This window comes from Passer domesticus, chromosome Z (genome assembly GCF_036417665.1).
Source record: "Passer domesticus isolate bPasDom1 chromosome Z, bPasDom1.hap1, whole genome shotgun sequence".
NCBI lineage: Eukaryota > Metazoa > Chordata > Aves > Passeriformes > Passeridae > Passer > Passer domesticus.
Window position 1 is genome coordinate 33,964,218 of NC_087512.1, and position 14,317 is coordinate 33,978,534.

At 36.0% G+C, this 14,317-nt stretch overlaps 1 protein-coding gene across 1 annotated transcript in view; it reads left to right on the forward strand.

Annotated features, from left to right (window-relative positions):
• Nucleotides 1–14,317, forward strand: part of CNTLN (centlein) — a 180,140-nt gene that overhangs the window by 102,964 nt on the left and 62,859 nt on the right. Inside the window, exons 13-16 of the mRNA XM_064405240.1 lie at nucleotides 6,277–6,322; nucleotides 6,750–6,776; nucleotides 6,822–6,837; nucleotides 12,219–12,310. Coding sequence (XP_064261310.1) covers nucleotides 6,277–6,322; nucleotides 6,750–6,776; nucleotides 6,822–6,837; nucleotides 12,219–12,310 — 181 coding nt within the window. The remainder of the gene's footprint in view (nucleotides 1–6,276; nucleotides 6,323–6,749; nucleotides 6,777–6,821; nucleotides 6,838–12,218; nucleotides 12,311–14,317) is intronic.

The window sequence follows — 14,317 nt, forward strand, 5'->3', positions numbered from 1 at the left end:
AATTTCTTTCACTTCATTTAGTGACTGCTGGATGAATTACAAGAAAAAATTATTTGATATCCAGTATAAAAAGTTTAAAGTATACTTTTTTCTTTTTTAAATCAAGCTTGTAGTTACAGTAATTGTAAAATGTGAAATCCGTGGAAAATCCTAGGAGAAGGAAATTTGTATAAACACAGTTAAATGGATATTAATGTAAGGCATTTCTTGCCTAGTCTTGAAATATCATCAACTCTCAGTGTTTCTACTGTCAAAAGATGGATAAGACAAGTACTAATATTTACAGCTTTAGTTTCTATTTCCATGCCTGCAGTCTGCAATCAGGAACACTTCAGATAGAAGCTAGTTTCCTACTGTTGAAATATCTCAAAATATTCTATCTTTCAGTCTCAGTTTGTGTCTTGGATGGTTTCAGATGACATAAACATGGTGCCCTTTGCTCAGCACTTGCTAAATCAAACACAATGGTGAGAGAAATTCCCTTTTCAGCTAGGACCTGAACCCGACACATTTCTTATTTTCATTGTTTGTTGTGTTCATTGAAAATGAATGATGCAGAAACTGGTGCAGTTAATCCACTGAGTATATGCTTAAGATAATAACAGCAAATATTAGCTTAATCTGATGAAATTGTTTTAGAAACTCTTGTTCATAATATCTGAAATTTGACACTGCTGTGACTCTGAGTCACTCTTCTGACTCTGTAGTTCCAGTAGGTTAGTAGTCTTCATCACCACAGGCAGAACTTGGTTTTGATCCTTTGAGTTGCAGGATTGCAGAGGCAATTCTTCTTTTACCCTCAGTAAATGAGGGAAGCATCTTCTGTCACTGGAATCTATGCAGCTGGATCACAGGTACTTTTAGGTACCTAATCTGCTTTTAATCTCTTTTAGAGTTGTATGTGAATCATTTAAAAGTCTGATGGGGAAGACATAGTTTGTCAAATGCAATCCCACTTTTGGGTAAAAAAACACACTGAGATATTTATATTCAGAGTCACTTAAATTATTCTTTAGAGAGGGAGGGAGAATCTCAGAAAAACAGTTCAATTCTTAGCTATTAAATTGGCATATCTGAGACACTGAAGGAGATAATGCTGTAAAGGACAGACTGGAAAGCAAGTATTTCCCCCCATCCCTGCTTTTTGCCACTGTGTTCTTTCAGGATGAGTAATTTCTTTCAGTGTTGAATTATACTTTGGCAGTTTTATGTGGGTTCTTCAGTTGCCGTGAATTCCTTGACATTCCTTCTTTCTTTGAAAGCTCCTACTGGAACCTTCTGTGATGCTTCTTTCAAGTGATTTTGTTCACTTGTTCTTGAGGAACGTACCAATTACAGAGTTTCTGCAAAGAGCTGTGCTCTTTAAGAAGACCACTCTTCTTCTTCTTCGTAGAAAAAGTACAGGCTGGTGCTTTTATGGTTAATTTTAGAGAACTGGACTAGATGTGTATATCTTGTTATAATGCGTATACAGTGGGGGGTTTTTTCGCTCCTTTTTACAAATTCTAGCTAGAGTAGTTTAAAGGTTTTATTTTGTTGTTCTTCAGATTTAAAAAAAAGTATGAGCAGAAATCAGTACAGTATCTGTTTTCAGATTTCTTAAACACTTAGAAATTTGCTCAGTGCAAACACGTGGGCCTTGAGCAGCCTAATACTTGCATTCAAAATTTTATAAGTTAGTGAACAGAATATTAGCAGGCTTCAGATGTTAGAAATAATAAAAGAAACCAACTAACTAACTAATTAGGATGGGAGATTATAGGATAGGATAGGATGACAGTAATTGGTTGAAAAAGGCAGGCTAAATCTGTTTTACCTTCACAAGATCAAGACAATAAAACTCAGAATGTGGGTAGGAGTCCCCCCAGTGGCATGCAGCTTATTCAGTTTGGTGTAGTGTGACATGTATGATTTTCTACACATATTTCTGTCAGCCAAAGAGCACAACTCTAAGAAAGAAGAGCTCAACACGAGGAATTGAGTCTCTTAAATGAGACCATGAGTGAAATATGAGACCTGCTTTCTAACTGATGTGATAATATCCTCCTGCACCAAGAATGGTCCTGCATAAAGGAATTCTTTTCAGGATAGAAGGAAGCCGGTACTGACAGTCAGAAGTTTTCTTTCATCCTGTCATCATAAAACACATGGTTAAACTTTGGCCGTTGTGATGCCCCTTTGCTACACTTAATCTATTTACATGTCTTTCTTGGAGGAGCCTAAAGCAAGATGCAGCCACACATGCCATCTCAGAAGTGCTGAGTTGAATCATTTCTGTAAATTGATTACTGACTCCTGCCTACACAGCTAGCATGTAGTTAGCCTTCACCATAAAGTCATGTCACTGCTAATGTTTGTCATATTGGTTCAAGGACAGAATTTTTTTTCTACAAAGCTGCTTTTTGACATGCTTTTAGCATGTCCTCTTTCAAAGTTTTTCTAAGGGGACTTTGCCTTAAGTAGACTTCATGAAGTTCCCATCAGCTATTTTTTTTCTTCCTGTGAAATCTCAGTGAGCAGTGGTCCAGCCCTCTACTGGGCTCTCAGTTTCTTCCCTCAGAGTTATATAATTTATGAACTTGATATGAGGTACTCTAGCATAACTTTGAGGTTGTTAATAGAGACAGTAAGCAATATTGGCTCTATAAGGGATCCCTGAGGAAAGCTTATAATTGCTAGCTACCAGTTGTACTCCATATGACAGGTCATCACCTCTTCACCCTAACAGTTCAGCCAATTTTACAGACACCTTATCTAATTTTCAATTCAGATCTCAAATCTTTGGCAATAAGGAGATGAGAGACCATCTCAAATACCTTGCCAAATTCAAGGTATATGCCTCCTCTCCCTTCATTCTTACAGCTGGTCATGTCTTACAAACGTAGTGAGGTTGGTAAAGCAAGATTTTTCCATGGTGAATGTGTGCTAGTTGTTTTCAGTCACCTTGTCTATTAGGTGACTGGACATTATTTCCAGGATGATTTGCTCTGTGACTTTGCTAGGGAAGGAAGGAAGGCCTTTATTGGGTTTGTGTAAATTTTTTGTTTGTTTTAATTTAAATAATATCAGAAGGGAGTAGACCAAATCAATTGGCGTAGGGATGCTCATTTTCCAGAAAGGAAATCAATAAAATGAAAATGAAACAACTAGTCAAAAAATCAATCCCTGAACTCTAGAGCAAGCAGTAAAGAAACATTTGTTGGAGACTGTTAAGAGAGATATTGTAGCTGAAACCCACCTGAAATATATGCTACAATTTGAAAAAGTTAAGATAAAAGTTAGTTCCAAACCATCCCCTGCCCCCAAGGAGTCTTAAAGAGTTCTCTCTAGCGACTGGAGAAGTTTTTATGGCTCTTACATGGAAAAGGTCAGCATTTAAAACTTAATTTTGCATTGCTGAGAAACAGGTAGGACCAGTAAACAGAGACAGGACAAATGCAGGTGGGAAGTTGAGAAGCCTAAAAAAACTTTTGAAGACTGGTTTTCAAAGCTTAAGCTATTACAGTAAAATTTTGTTTAAATAGAGTGAAAAAGACAACAATCAGGAAGTTCACAGGTTTGCTGAATGATAACAGTCTAAAATGATATACTGGGTTTTCAAGGCCTAAAAGAACAGTCTTTTCCTTGGTCGGTATTTTGTATTAGATGATTGTTAAGATATCTTTCAACCCAAACCATGCTGTGATTGTATGTTTCTATGCTAAATGAAAGGTGAAGATGCCAACAACTTATGTATGCTTTGCAGCAGATAGATCAAAGGCATTAGACCTATTTGAAGTATCTGTGCAGCAATTATGAGGTCAAGTAGAGTAGTTGCTTGTAAATATATTGAAGTTAATATTCTTCACTCACGGAGGTGTGAAGAAACTGAAGTTTGAAATTACTCTAACCTAACTGTTAACAGCCAATCACTGGCAGGTTGCCACTATAACTCCCATCTACAGAATGGGCTCCAGAGGGAGCTGCAGTAATGTGGCTGCCTCCATACTTTGAACATGGTAGTCAGTCTTTTGGAAAAAGAGGGTGAAAGGGAGAAAGTAAAAAAAACCAAAACAACCCAAAAAAAGCATGGTAGAGAGAACTATCACTAAGCACAAATCAACACAGTTTTACTGGGGAAGCATTAATGTGGCTCCTGTAAAAGAAAATCCTGCTTCATTAACCTGCTGGAATTGCAGAAGGGTGACAGCAACTGTGTGGTAATAGTAATCCGATCTGTATTTTTTCAATTGCCTTTAATAAACTCCACATGAAAAGCTGTAAATTTTTTTTTTTTTTTTGCTCTGAAGGAAAGGTCCTTTTAGCAACTGGGAACCAGTTGAAGCAGAAGAAATAAAAAGTAGTGCTTGTGTGCCACTTCCAGGATGAAAAATTGGAATCACACTGCACAAACTGTTAGGCTTCTAGTCTTTCTTGAGTAGCATATGCTTTTGCCTCTGTGGGAGACATAGTAAGTATTGCTCATGGCTGGACTTGGCACTGGCTAACCCCTATGGGCATTTATAACGTTCACTGAGCCAGTCATTGACTTGAGTGGGTTGAATCTTGTATTGCACATAGAAATTTTTGGTTTGGACTTGACTAAAATTTTTCCATCTTAGAGGTATCATAAATTCAGTTGGAGATGATTTCATAGATAATATATTTGGAGGCACTTCAGTTATTCTGACTATTAACTTCCCCTTAATTATTTTATATAATTAGTTTACTTCTGCATGTCTTTCATCAGCTGAAAGAAAAAAGATATGTGTAGAAGTTCACTCTTAAAAATTGTGTACAATCACTAATGCATGCTTATCAATTAGTGTCCAGAGAGGCAGTATATATGTTCATAAACATATATACTGTGTTCATTCAAATTATCTTTTTAAAGTTGAAAAGTAACTGGTTTAGAAGATAGAGGTTCAGGCAGAAACCATGTCATATTGATTTCAGTCTTTAATTACATAAGCAAGGTTTTTTTCAAGGAAATATTTTACTATTCAGTGCAAAAAGCAAACATGCTGTGAAGAGTTAAGACAGTGTGAAGACAAAAGCCACTGTCATCTGTGTAATAGAAACTGATGATGACTGAGTTTTGGAGAATGAAAGAATAGCAAAGAAAATCAACCTCTGAAGGCAGATGAGTGATCCCAAAAATAGCTGGATTTCTTATGTGTCATGCAAAGGAAGTTACTTTAACTTTTCAGTTTATAATTTTCTCTGTAAGGTATGTTTAACAACTGAGTCAGAGGTGCACTTGACTTACAATGTGCTTTAATGTACTGTGTGTACCAAAAGACTTGTTTTTTTCAGTCCTTTCTTTAAGTTGGCAAATATTTTGGCCCGATTTTTTTTTGTGCCTTATTTCGGAGGGCAAAGTAGGGAAAAGCATAAATTTCCTCTGGAGCAGGTGCTGCTGTTTGGAGTACAAGTGAAATAAGTGAGAACACTAGCAGTTAAACTTTCACAGCAGAGATAGAATAATGTATATTGGTGCATGAAATGCATTTTTATTTTAAGCAGAAGCTGCCTATTAAATGACCGTGCTCCCTTCTGTGTATTGTATGATCTTTGGCTGAAACAAGTGAGGGTTTTATTGCTGAAATAGTGTACAACTGTATAGATAGAGAATGTGTCAGAAAACACAAGAATAAATAAACAATTTAAACAATGTCTTTCTTTCTAATATTTCCCAATTTGACTTTGAAACCTTAGTATTGCTATCCTGGCAACTTTATTTGTATGTAATTTTATTAAATTGAAAAAGGAGTAATTCAATTTATTGTGCAGAGCTCAGCTGGTTAATATTACAGAATAAACTGTGGTAGTAATATGGTAGTCCATCAGGGCTGGAAAATGGGAGGAATTATTTTGTTAATAAGTTTATTGAATAGTTGCTAGATCATAAGACATATCTTCACAAGTTTGGCTGGCAGTTCCCCTGAGACAGAGTATTTATCTACCTCTAAAAAGGATTCTACCTTCTACTGGTCTTCTTTTAATCTCAAATATTTTTTTGTCTAAAAAAGGTGAGCTGAAACTTCTTAGTGTATGTTACAATCAGCATTGTGTATGAATTTTGGAAATTCAGATGATTTACATACTTTAAAAAGCTCTTGTACAAAAGGACTCCTTATGTTTGAAATAATGCTAAGTGTGTCAAATTAGAACTAATGCCTGAGTGTTGACAACTTATTCCCAGTCATACATTGGTATGGGTTTGGATTAATTTTTGAAATTATTTTAGTGGCATCTATGTGATTGTACCTATTTTTTTTATTTCCTCTTTTGTAGACTGAATCTTGAGGATGAATTGGATCAGATGAAAATACAACAATCTGTGAGTAAATTCATAACACAGGAACTATGCTTACAACAAAAAAGGAAGGGTATAATATTTTATAACTGTGGATGTAATTCAAGTGGGTGGAGCCTGGCTGGATGCCAGGCAGGTACCAAAGCCTCTCTATCACTTTCCCCCACAGCTGGACAGGGGAGAGAAAATATAAGGAAGGGTTCATGGGCTGAGATAAGGATAGAGAGAGATCACTCACCAAGCACTGTCATGGGCAAAACAGACTCAGCTAGGGAATATTAATTGAATTTATTACTAAAAAATCAAAGGAGAAGTAAAAACGAATATTAAAACCACCTTCTTCTCATCCCTCCCTCCTTCCCAGTTCTACCTCCTTCCCCCCAGCAGCCCATGGAGACAGGGAACAGGGGTTATGGTCAGTTCATCACATGTTCTTTCTCCCACTGCTCAGGAAGGGGACTCCTTCCCTTGCTCCAGTGTGGGGTGTCTCCCACAGGAGACACTTCTCCATTAACTTCTCCAGTGTGAGAAGTCCATGGGTAAGTGGGACGTCCCCATCCCATGGGTAAGTCCTTCACAGACTGCTGCAGCGTGGGTCACTCTTCCACGGGGTGGAGTCCTTCAAGGACAGGCTGCTCCAGCCTGGGTCCCCCATGGATCACAAGTCCTCCCAGGAAAGCTGCTCTGGTGTGGGCTCCTCTCTCCCCAGGTCTGCAGGTCCCTGCCAGGAGCCTGCCCCAGCACAGGCTTCCCACGGGGTCCCAGCCTCCTGCCAGGCACCCCCTGCTCAGGTGTGGATCTCCTGCAGAGGCTTTAGGTGGATCTCTGCATCCCTGTGATCCTCCATGGGCTGCAGCTGCTTCACCATGGTCTGCACCACGGGCTGCAGGGGAATCTCAGCTCCAGCACCTGCTGGAGCACCTCCTGCCCCTCCTTCTGCAGTGACCTTGGTGTCTGCAGAGTTGTTCCTCTCACATATTCTCTCTCTGCTCTTCTCTGGCCACAATTACATCTGCAATCACTTTTTTCCTTCTTAATTATGTTACCATGTTACTGTCAACTCTGATTGGGCCAACCTTGGTCAGCGGTGGGTCCATCTTTTAGCTGCTAGGGACTGGCTCTGCTGGATGTGGAAGAAGCTTCTGGCAGCTTCTCACAGAAGCCACACCTGTCGGCCCTCCTGCTACCAAAACCTGGCCATTCAAACCCAGTACAGTAATTTGTCAGAATTCTAATTATTTATATAAGATTATTTTCTCTCCAAAGATTGATTTCCTTTTCATGAATGTGTATTTTGTAATGATATGGCCATACATATGATTTGAAAGCATATTTGCTCATTAGTTGTCTGCACATCTATTCAGTCTGACCGTTTATATTAATCGATATGCACATTATTGATACACATTATACATTTGCTACTAATACGTATATTCTACCTATTTATGAAATACATAAATTGATACAGAAATTTCATGCTTTGTCAGACCTCTCTTTTAATTCTAGTCTCACACGTATCTGAATTTGAAAGTAAATCAAAATGGTGAAATTGTAAGAGTTGATCATAAGTATATTCTATCTTTATAATCTTTACAGTAGTTGATGGTTCTGTGAAGATGAGTCTTTGTCAGTCAGATGGGTAATATATTGCCACTGCTTCTCCATCACTCCTCTGATTCTGTGTATTATAAGCTGCTCCTGAATAATCTGGGATAAATATTCAAGACTGCATAATTACAGTCCATTTGGATATTGCATCTGTGGTGAATCCTTTATGCTTCTTTATTCTTTATTGTGCAAAGGAAGTAAGTAGGAGACTTGGAGAAGTACTCTACACATTCTTAGCAATAAAGCCTTACCATTCTTTATTGCAGTTTTCTCCTGGTGGCTGTTTTCTATTTTCTGAGACAATGTTGACCACTTGAATGAAAAAAAATATAGATTTTTTCCTTAACTTTAAAATTCTGTCTTTAAAATTAGGCCGGAATATCAAGCTGCTGCAAACTGAAAGTTACCTTTTTCTTTTTTATTACTTCTTCTGTGTTGTGTTCATAGCCACAGAATTTAAGACTTTAAGAAGCACTTCTTTGTTTTTTTCCAATTGAGTTAGTCTGTGCAGAAAGAGAAGGGGAACGATAACCAGTGGTGAGAAGGAGTTAAGGGCCTGCTGAGCAATATCTGGACTTTCCAAAAACCAGTCAGATCTCCAGAACTGCCAGTTCTTGACATGTTTAGTGTTTTAACAATTGGTATTTTCTTTCTTTTTTTTTTTTTCAGTTTCTTTTCAGGTAACCATATGCTCTTTTAAAAATTTGCGGGTGGATACACATTTCTGATTTGGTAGTTAGTATAATGATGAGCTATTCTTTTGTGGCGACTAAGAAAAATGTTTAAACTACTTGTAAAGTGTTCTAGGCAAATTTTATTTACTTTTTCCAGTCTGTGTTGTGGGTATCATTTAATGAAAAGAAAATGTCTAATAAGATTCAAGTCCAAAGATATGTATTAACAAAACTTTCCTGTTAGTACAGAAGACTGAGATTATTCTAGCTGTTTCCAAATTTTTACCTATTGAAGTGTAAGAAAATAGTTGCTCACAAGGTCTCTGAATGTAATTTCCTTATTGTTCCCCTTGAAAATCAAAGGGAGTTGCAGTCATGATACATGTACTATTTGAGATTTTCTAGAAGGTTGCACCATAATGAGTGAAGCTGGATGTCCATCTTTGAGCGTAAATGAGTGGAATGTTAAAAATCCTCGCTCATGTTCTCTGAAAGTGCATGTTTTCTGCCTTAAAAAGGGGATTAAATGCCTTCTTCCAAAATAAAAATACAACCTCATCTCAATAATTTGCTGGGAGTCCAAACTTGATATGTTCTAAATACACTTCATTCATAATTTCAGTATGTTGTATTTTATAAAAGGAAACCTGATGTCAGTTTCCTCAGTTTATCAATGATGCTGGAATTCACCTTCATCTTAGCAGATAGGTACCTGTTTTCATCAGGCATTCTAAAATCAAGGGATAAAATCTATAAAAAGAGACTGAGGTTTCCTGTATTAACATTTTCTGTCTTTGTTGGATATCACTTGTGTTTGTCAGGAAGAACTAATGAATAGTTTTGTTGTCCTTCCATACAACTTTTCAAATCCTCAAATCCTGGTCTAAGATTAAGTGGGTCAAGGGAAAAGGAAACTCTGTTCCTACCATTCCCAATTTCTTTCCATTCTTATTCTGTTGCCCAATTATTTACTGGTAGTCATCCAGTGCACTGCTATTCATTCTGTTCATGCTATTCATGTCCTTATTTTTTTATGAAGGTAAAGGATGTGTTGGCAGGTAGTCATGCCATTTCCTCCAAAAGCAGGAGAGTGGATCCATCAAATCCTATTCAGAAAAATAGCAAGTTCCTTCTTTAAAAGCAGTAAACTGTTGGCCTGCTATTTCTCCAAGGAGGCAGTTTGAAGGCATCTTTTATTATGAGACTCCTGAATATACTGTGTCCTCAGTATATATATCCATTTGAGTGGCATTTTCTTCTTGTCTTCACCCTGGTGTTTCCCACCAGAAGTTTCTTTCTACCCAGGAGCATGGGTGCCTACCGCTGAAGTCAGTAACACAGTGGCTTTGTGCGCCATGGAGCCTTTTTTTGTTAGGGAAATCCTTCACCTGGTGTGTACTGCAGGCAAAAATGTCATTCCTGTGGTGGTTTGTATAGTTTCTTTGTAAATGACTATTACAGTACTCTATTGTGTTTTTTTTTTTTAAGGGGCTGGTTTTTTTCTTTGTGTAAGCAGGCTTTCTGTAGTGTGCTGTAGTTTCATAGTTCAAGTACCATTTTGACAGCAGTGTTAAACTAAGTTATCATCAGATTTGGTGACTATTAATTAGGAATTAAGTTTTACATTCTAAGGCTAACAGTTAACTGTGTTTTCTCAGTGGGATGTAACTATGCTTATGTAAGACCATGATAATTTGATGACTGAAGATAGTTGGCTTTATGACTTGTGGGTCTATTCCTTGAGGGAGAAGATGCTATTTTTTTATGTAGAAGTATGACAGGCAGAGCATGTCTTGCTGAGTTGACTGATATGATGTATCTTTCTGCTATCCCAGATAGACAGTTACAGGTGATGCTCTTTCACTGCCTCCCTGACCAATTCCTATGAACAATTACAAAACAATTAGAAGAGAGGAGGGGAAAAGGGACTTGAATGGGCCATATATTTTCTGCTCAATAGAAAGGGTTAAGTTTCAGTGACCTTTGGCTACACTTTAATTTATGCTGCTTGTATCTTCTTTGATAATACTGAACATGTATAGTCTTTTCTATCCCTTTTGCAGTGGTATTCTTTATTATCTGCATATAATATGTCTATTTATAGAGTTTTAAATTGCATTTTAATACATCCACATAATAAACATAACACCTTGTGTGCTTTGATCAGTTTCTTTGACTATGGGAAATAATTTTTCTTTTCAGTGGAGTACAGTAAATGCTGATATAAAAGCTACAACAGGCATTCAAATGAGTGAATATTTAGAAAAAGATGAAAAGCATGTTCGTATTATCTTTGTGTGTTACTTAAAGAATGTTCTAAATGTATGCAGTACCACTGTGCTGGGGGACTGTAGTCTGAAGTAACATGGGAACTAACATATTAATATCAAGGTAAAGGTACATATTCCCCAGATGCATAGTTTTACCTTTTTCAGCTTTTATTATCTTTAGAATAGTGTTCCATTTATTTCATGAATACAGAAGTATTAATTGGCCATGACATGTTCCAAAGACAAAAGAAAGGTCTAATTCACTCTAACAAACTTGTTAGTCACTGTTTATATCAAGAGGATTGTGAATCTACAGAGAGTAACACTGTTTTCTTCTACGCTTGCTTTGTTTATAAATCAAAAAGTTTTTAAGTGACCTGCAGTGTCTGCTTGTAGTTTAAAATGTTACTTACAAAGCAGACCTCCACCATGTAGCACAGATATTTATCCCTTAAGATTAATTCTTTAAGTTCGTTTGGGGGAAAGAAGGACCAAAAAAGAAATACTAATATTGTGGTGCTTTTAGAATATTGGGATTTTTTTATTCTGTAATGCAGTATTTCATATTCTAAGATGAAATCCTTCTGATGTATGTAATTGTTCATTTCTGTGAGCAGTGGGCAATTTGTGAATGCTAAACTCTTGACTTCAGATTGACCATATGTATTGGTACTTCTAAACATTTTTTTAATGAATAAGTCTACTTTTTAACTTGGGATTTTTAGTATCTAAAGTGTATAGCTGTCTCTGACAGTGATGCTTAGATTTGTTTCAGTTGTCATTAGCTGTATCAATTTCTAATTGTTATGGTTTCACAGTATTTCAGTTGAATGATTTGTGTGATTTATCTAGTGAAGTACATGATCTTTAACTTAACAAAAACCAGGGTTTAAAGTTTTCATCCATCCTAATTCAGTTACTGTTTGCTTTGTTCACCAATCACTCTGATCCTCCTAGCAGGGGACAAGACCTAGAGAACAAAACTGATAGTGACTGTGTAGATAAAACGGCAATGAATTCTGCTTTTAAGGCATAGAGGGAATAGTCTGTAAAAGAATAAAAATTGGAATGAAAGTGCAGTGTCTTTAACCTGCAGATCTATTGTACCTTTGAAAAGCTTGTACTCAGAAAAAAAACATACTGTGATGCTACAGAGATTCATAATTATGTGACAGAACACTTTGAAGAGAGGTCACTTTAGAAACTGACCAAAAAGCTTGTCAAGAAAATAGACCACATTATAAATAATTAGAGAAGTAAAGAATGCATTTCCTTAAAATGTCTATGGATTGTTTTAGTGAAATACTTAAGTGTCATTATGTATTTTACTTATTATATGATAGAGATGTGTTATTTATTTTCTGACAGAGCCACTTTTTAAACTTAGTGAAGATGATGCGGCCAAGGCTAATGCTTCAAAGAGATATATGAGAGAAGTTTCATACAAGATGCTACAGAAGGTAAGATACCAACCCCAACAACCAGATTTAAATTTTAATATAAGAATTATATATGTATGTATGTATGTATGTATGTGTGAATGTCGGTACTGTTAATTTAAGATATAATTTTCCTTCAAAATTTAAAAACGTGTCTTTCTGGAATTTTGCTCTGAAATTAATTCTAGGGAAATTGCTGTGAATGTTATGTAAGATAAACATGGGTAATGTCAGAAAAAATGAAAAGAGTGTTTAGGCGTGTAATAATAAAAGCTGACAGATTATCTAAATTGTAAATAGCATTTTGTCCCTTAACTTCAAATTTTGCCCCTTAACTTTGGGAACTTTAATTTTTTTTGCTGGGTATTTAACTTTAGATGATGTCAGGTCTTAATCTCCATAGAACTCCTCTACATAATAGAACTGATGCATAATAATAATAATAATTTCACTGTTTGTTGTATTTAAATTTTAACACAATGTTTCATGTGCATATATTTTCTACGTGTGTGGGTCTATTACTCTTTTTACAAGATAGTACTATATGCGTGCAGTGTTCTCTAGCTCAACAAATAATGATAAGTATTTTATCTTTGCTGCTTAACATTCTACAGATTTTGCCTCATACAGTGACGGGATGTTCTTAACTAGCTGATATTTGTATTGATATTTGTAATATACACAAGTAGTTTACTATGTTAACAGGTGTTCACTTAAGAGGGCTCACTTGTATTTTACCATATGTTTTGTTTGCTTGCAAAGAAAAGGCATCCTTCAAACAGTATCATGCCTTTTGTTTGTCATTTTGCAAAACTATTTGTTTAATTACTTATAAATCTTTAAAAGCATGGTTAAATTGAATAAACACAAATCTATAACTTTGAATGTCAGTTCAGGTATGTCTGTTTATTTTTTATCTGTGAATTAACTTGTAGGAAATATGGTAATTTACAGCAGATGATGTGATTGCATATACTTGTAACGCTTGCCATATGGTCAGGCAATGAAGGCTGTCATCTCGTTATTACTGAATGACAAACATCATGTTAAAATAATAACACACAGAATAGGAAGTGCTCACATTCATTTATCTTAAGGTAGAGTGAGTAATTGAAATAATATGAATGCTACCATCTGAAATGTCACAGTTTATGCTTGCTTATCATCTATATTTCAGAACTATAATTTTGTTTGCCAGGTACTACATAATTTTTATCCCTATGGATATACAGAGTTATGATGGTACCTTAGGGATAGGTGTAGAAGCTATTTATTGTTTATTTCCTTCCAGCTGTCATACATGACTTTAAGTGCTACTGAGTGCAAAAGGTTCCTTTAAAGAACTGAGAAAATAGCAGAATCTCAGTTTAGGCAGGTGCTTGAAAAAAGATATTGGTCTAACACATTGTCATAGGGGTGGAAAGTGCAAACTATGATTTTAATTATAACCCTTTGTTTCACTAAAGCATTTGAAAAAAAATCCCTTTTATTTCTAATTTCACCCATTAACTTTATGTAGCCATAATGTGTTGTCTCTTCATATTAAAGATTTCCTATCAAACTCATGAATTCAGTATCCAGTTCACAAATACATATGAAGTTTGAGTAGCTCTTGTCCTAATTTGCCCTGTACATCAAGAGCTCCCATTTATCCGAATCATATCTGTAGTACCCAATTTGTACAACATTTCATAAATTTTAAAATAATTTAAGTGTTGGCAAAACATTGTTGTAAAAACCTAAAAGTTAAAACTTACAGAAATAATATGGTTTCAGTATTTTCAGTGTCAAAGATAATTTTGACATTTTGTATTGCTACAAATTGTGGGAACTGGCCAGTATCTTACAAGGTTGGGAGTTCAAGTTAGCCATGCACATGCTAGTATAGCTCCTGGAAAAACAGTCTTTCCTAACAATGTACAGAGAAACCCAGAATCCCTGACATATTCCTTAGTGAAAGAGTGGGGATTGAGCTTGTACAAAACCATCCAAAAATATTTCTCCAGGTGTTGGAGTAAGTGGTTACTA